This window comes from Ceratosolen solmsi, unplaced genomic scaffold (genome assembly GCF_000503995.2).
Source record: "Ceratosolen solmsi marchali unplaced genomic scaffold, CerSol_1.0 scaffold41, whole genome shotgun sequence".
NCBI lineage: Eukaryota > Metazoa > Arthropoda > Insecta > Hymenoptera > Agaonidae > Ceratosolen > Ceratosolen solmsi.
The window spans coordinates 2,124,156-2,130,193 of record NW_011948424.1 but is presented as its reverse complement, the minus strand read 5'-3'; the positions used below and the strand labels follow the sequence as shown (position 1 = coordinate 2,130,193).

General features: G+C 41.1%; 1 protein-coding gene across 1 annotated transcript; it reads left to right on the top strand.

Moving 5' to 3' along the window:
• Positions 1–1,814: 1,814 nt before the first annotated feature.
• On the top strand, positions 1,815–4,787 carry LOC105362490 (alpha-L-fucosidase-like). Its single transcript, XM_011499948.1, has 6 exons — positions 1,815–2,100; positions 2,941–3,186; positions 3,327–3,689; positions 3,912–4,130; positions 4,209–4,432; positions 4,616–4,787. The coding sequence occupies exons 1-6, from the start codon at positions 1,899–1,901 to the stop codon at positions 4,718–4,720; spliced, it is 1,359 nt and encodes a 452-aa protein (XP_011498250.1). The 5' UTR covers positions 1,815–1,898; the 3' UTR covers positions 4,721–4,787.
• The last annotated feature ends 1,251 nt before the right edge of the window (positions 4,788–6,038 follow it).

Here is a 6,038-nt window from a genome sequence, read left to right as displayed (position 1 = left end):
CGCACGCACGCACGCTCGCGCGCGCGCACACACACACACACGCACACACACAACACAAACACCGCAATCCGTCGTCCGCCCGATCCCTCGCCTATACGCCAAACGTGGCACATCTTGGTTCGGTTTCTTTAGCGCCGGAGATGAGGGAAGGAGTGTCGAGTGCTTGGGCGGCCGTGGCCGTGGCTTTTTGTCGACCGGTTATTATCTCCGACTCGCGGTGCTTTTTATTCTCCTCCCGACTTTATACATCCGACGACGATTATGAATAAGCCCTCATTACGCTAATTGTCCGAGCCTTCTTTTTGCGCCCAACTCCCGCCCCCGGACGCGCTCCTACCATTTTCTCCTTCGTCATTTTCATTCTCCCGTAATCGTAATCGAGCTTCGAGTGTTTCGCGAATCTCGCGAGCCGTGACCATTTGCCATTCCGCGCGACGACTAAAACTTGCACTTCTCAAACGCCTCGATCGAATTTTAATTAATCGCCCAACCAACACTTGGCTGCTCTCGCTTATGCTCCCTTTCCCGTACTTTTTCCGCGCTTTATCGGACTTTCAAAATCCTCGATAACAAATCAACAACCAACGCACCAACAGCTCTCAGCAACCACCATATCAATATCGTCTTCGATTAAATCGAATGTTTATGCGCTCCCAGTGCCCAGGCATCCATGCACCGACGAATAAAAGTCCCGTAAAACGAGGCGAGACGAGGATCAAATTAAGTTTTTATTGGCCCGACACTTTGCATTGGACTATTTGGTCAAGCTTATCGCGCCGCAGCTTATCGCCGAGAAAGCTGACCGAAGCCAAGTGCCGGAGACCAATGCCGAATAACCTCAGCAAAATTCTTACAAAATTCTCATCGTTCGTCCGCTTAACCTCGGCCAAGCCTAATTCGTAACGTTTGCTCGCCTCTACGATGCTGTACGCTCGCTGACCTCAACCCCCACCCCGCCCAATCACTCGCCACGACTGCGCTGCCAAGAGGAGCCTGGCGATCCCGAAAAGCCATTAGAAATCGAGACTCGCGAGGACAATGTTCTGCCGTTTGGCCATCCTTGATTGACCTTGGACGATTCGGTCGACGCCTGCTCATGCGTAATCGATAAGAGCGAGTATTCGCTATGGAAATGCATAGGCTAACGTCTTTCGAGATTTTTATCATAACGATAAGCTAAATAAATATCGATCACGCTACGTTCTGGATTTCCATTACCTTTCTACACTCCGCTTTTCATGCCAACATTGCATTACCCGAACGCTCCGGAAAATGATAATTTACTTGGTAATTAGCACCATAGAATTAATGATAATAAGTTTATATTTTATGGGGGGCTTACATCACGACCATTCGACCACCTACCTTATGCACATTAAAATCTCTACTAATTTCATACAATTGACGTTAACAAAGCAATTGCCTCGACTTTACACGCGACAGACACACGCAAGCACGCACGCACGCACGCACGCACGTACGCTCGTGTGGCATAGATGCAATAATCTTGCACACTATTTATAAAGCAAAGATTATTTGGTAAGAAAATACTACTACTACTACCACTACTACTCCTACCACTACTACTACTACTACTACTACTACTACTACCACTAATACTACTACTACTATTACCACCCGTAATAATAATAATAATAATAATTATTATTATTATTATGACGCATCAATACCGTGAGATTAGATTATATTTGTTATTGAAAGAATAGCTCATCGAATAAGATTATACAGAATTTTCAATCTATATGCTAATGGGAGATAAGATTAACCGTCATATAAATGAAAGAATTGAAGATGTAAGTCAGTAAGTACTGTTTCAAACGAAGAACTCTTAACATACATTACCAAGTGATAGATACCTTGTTGCCACCTTAACGAAAATGACGTTCTGGAAAGTTGAGTTTCTTTATTTTATTGCAACGTATTGTATGGTGGATACGGCATATAGTCCAACCTGGAGTAGTTTGGACTCCCGACCACTTCCACAGTGGTATGACGATGCCAAATTTGGTATCTTTATCCATTGGGGCGTATTTAGTGTTCCAAGCTTCGGCTCGGAATGGTTTTGGAAATATTTACAAGGTATTCTTAGGCTCAAGTATTTTATTCATCATTCCTGTAATAATAATAAAGCTTGTGCGCCAATATTCTAAGTGCACAACTTGCTCCTGCTTAATATAATTTATCAATCCATATGTCTCTCTTGCTCGCTATCTTTAGCTCATTAACCTATCAATCTTACAATTTTTTGCTATGCTTAACATGTTTAAATGAAGAGAAAACAAAAAAGAAAGAATAAAAAAAGATGAAGAGAAAAGATAAGATTTATATTTAATGCGACATCCGTAAACATAACTGATGAATAAAGTACTATTTGAAAATCTATTTGATATAAGCTTACGTAAATTCTTTAGAGCGTCATAAAGTTTGGATTTAAAAAGTTTTTTTTCTTCTCCTCAAATTCAATCTATCCATGTCCCTCTATTTTCAAAGCATATACAATTTATCTTTCCCAACGACTCTAATCGCTTTTCGATATCAATGAAAAGCTCTGGCATAGCGCTGAATTCTCAAGACGTCGCATCTCTCAGTCATCTGCCATTAATTTTATTAATATCCATTAATATTCATTAATATTCATTAAATGTCATTCGATGTGTACAATTACATTGCTATATTGATAATGATGGGTCAGAGGATATCGATCTTTCTTATAATTAATCTGCCATGTCTTTTAGATAAAATAATAGTATTGATGAATAGTATGAGAGAAAGAAAGAGAAAGAAAGCACGAAGCCAATAAGCCGCTCAATATGAATTTCGATAATGTCTATTTTTTCATTTTCTCTTTCTTCGTTTGTTGTTGTTGTTGTTGTTGTTGTTGTTGTTGTTGTTTATTTTGCTTCTGTTGCTAATCTTTAGACAAAAATCCCGAATTTGTAAGCTTTATGAGGAGAGGATATAAACCCGAATTTACATATCAAGAATTTGCGAAAGATTTCACGGCCGAGTTCTACAATGCTTCCGAATGGGTCGATTTGTTCGAAGCTTCGGGTGCGAGGTACGTGGTCCTGACGAGTAAGCATCACGAAGGATACACACTTTGGCCGTCCAAGTACTCGTTCGGATGGAACGCAAAGGACATCGGACCGCACAGGGACTTAATTGGTATTGACACCGTTTACACGTATCTCTTACACTCGTCAAATAACCAAATAAAAATGTAAAACATAAAACATATAACGACTACATGATTATTATTATTGTTATTATTATTGTTGTTATTATTATAATGGGCCCATTCGCAGGTGAATTACATACTGCGATACAAAATAGTACAAGCTTAAGGTTTGGTTTGTATTATTCGCTATTCGAATGGTTTAATCCATTGTGGAAATACGACAAAGAGAATTTATTCGCCACTAATTTATTTGTTACAAACAAGGTTAATCCGGAACTGCATGAAATTGTCGAAACGTACAAGCCAGCAATTTTGTGGTCCGATGGTGATGCGGAGGCACCCGACACATATTGGCAATCAAAAGAATTTTTAGTTTGGCTGTATAACGAGAGTCCGGTTAAAGAAAGCGTCGTGACGAATGATCGATGGGGCATTGGGACGGCATGCAAACACGGCGGTTACTACACCTGCACCGATCGTTACAATCCTGGTAATTCCACCAATACATAAACCGCTTTATAAGATACGATGTGGCCCAGAGGTTAATTCGCTTTCGAGGATTTTCCAAGATTTCATAGGCTTGTTTGTTGAAAAAAAATATAGTCCATGTCGCGAGAGATACATATAAACTCATAATACACGAAATGCATATTATATATATATATATATATATATATATATATATATATATACATACGAACTTTGCCATTAGATACTTTGCAAGAGCATAAGTGGGAAAATTGCATGACCATCGATCGTAAATCTTGGGGTTATCGGCGTAATGCCGATTTAAAAGATTACTTGAGCCTGGACGAACTTATTAAGGAACTTGTCATTAGCGTGAGTCGCGGAGGCAATTTATTGATGAATGTGGGCCCTTCGAAGGACGGGACTATCGCTCCAATATTCGAAGAAAGATTACGGGGAATAGGTAGAGTATGACTTTCTATGAAAATCTCAATATCGTAAAACTCTTTACCAAAGACAGAGACTTTTTAATTTTTCTAAGGACAATGGCTCAAGGCCAACGGCGAAGCCATTTACAAAAGTAAGCCTTGGAAAGTGCAAAATGATACATTAAGCGAAGGCGTATGGTACACTGTGGGTGAAAATGATAATAATCTCTATGCCATCGTATTGTCCTGGCCGAGCGATGATATTCTAAAATTAAAATCGGTCAAGTTGCACCAGCTGAGTAGAGTGGAGATGCTCGACAGCAACGAGGAAATAAGCGTAAGCAATCATTACTCGTTAGCGAATGCATACGTCCACGTACATTGTTTTTTCCTTTTTCTTTTTTCATTTTTCTTTTTTCTTTTTTCTTTTTTCTATTTTCTTTTTTCCTTTTGCTTTTTTCTTTTTTCTTTTTTCTTTTTTCTTTTTCAATACTAACCACTAGAAATGCTTTCCATACAGTGGATCCAATTACTTAGACATCTTAGAATTAAATTGCCCGTAGCAGCACACGTAGGAAGGACAGCTTGGGTACTGAAAATGGACAAGTACGATTTAAATTTATAAGTCATCGGAGAGATAAGGATGATAGAGACAATGGATAATGAAGAATTTAATAAACATGTAATAATTGTCAGACGTTCGTTTATTACTATCATCTCCACTTAAAAACGTTGTTTAAGCCACGAGCGGCATGGGACAAAATATTGTCGTGGCGAAGTCGAATTAAATTATCGATTCGCGTTCATGTAATTGGCCATTAGCCACTTAACTGCGCTTATCCAACACATTGTACGTTGACGTAAATTCGTAAATAGCGCATCGAGACGATTGTTGCCGAAAATCAGGCCCTTGATCATGCCGCACTTATCTCCGTGAGAACGATCAACCGTACGTTCTCCTTCTCTCTATCTCGCTTTCCACCTTTCTTTCCCCTCTGCTACTTTATCTCACCTCGTCCCACTCCCCACACCACAACCATCACCGCGCAGCCGTCGCTCGTCTTGTTCACCCCATTTAGGCCTAGATACCCTCGATCTCCCTTGCTCGCTCTTCAACCGCATGCCTGCCGCTCTCTTTCTCACATCCTCGTTTTTCTGCTTTCCATACAGGACTCCAACATCCAACAATATGCCCCAACCTTTACTTTTCTATTCTATCTATCTCATAGCTATTTCTCCCTTTCTACCGTTGTCCCTCTCTCACTCTCGCCTCGCGAGCCTCCGTCTTCTCCGCTCTCATATCCCGTCCCTTCCTATCTCTTTCGCTCCTCCCTTTCGAATATCCTTCTCAATTACCGATCGTCGTCAGGACGTGACTCGTCCGTGTAGTGACCTAGCCAGGAGATCGTTTCGCAAATCCTTCGATCCGCTCATTGCAGGGTCAGGCTTTATCGGGGACACCTACACGCGACTGCATCGATACACACGTGTGCGCCTCGGTTAGAGGCGCATTGAGCCAACTGCCGCCCGAGGAAAACGAAGTTCCGTTTGTCGATCCAATCTCGCTATCCTCCTAACCCTCCTCCTCCCGAACCCTCGCCGCTATTTCTTCTTAGCAAAATCGTTAATTGAAACGAGATGATCGCGGCGATAAGGACGTTTGTTTAATACGATTGCTCATGGTGGTTCCTTCTATCCTCCCCCCTCAACCATCTCATCCCCCCATATCCCAATACCCCCATCACCACCCACCGAGTTCAATGCAAGTGCGAGCGAGCGCGTACATAGTCAGGGATTACATTTGATTATTTTGGAATTAGTTATGTTATTGAATTCGTGATAGCTGACCATTGCATTTCATGAACAGATTTTCCGATAATTCGAATACACTTCGACGCAATTATAATCGCAGTAAATTGTTTTTATCTTTAATTTCGCCTGTC

Excerpts from the sequence above, each read along its gene's own strand:
- LOC105362490 (XM_011499948.1), top strand. The coding sequence starts at position 1,899 with ATGACGTTCTGGAAAGTTGAGTTTCTTTATTTTATTGCAACGTATTGT. Across the intron at positions 3,187-3,326 it reads ACCGCACAGGGACTTAATTG|GTGAATTACATACTGCGATA; the intron begins GTATTGACACCG and ends GCCCATTCGCAG. Across the intron at positions 4,433-4,615 it reads ACAGCAACGAGGAAATAAGC|TGGATCCAATTACTTAGACA; the intron begins GTAAGCAATCAT and ends CTTTCCATACAG.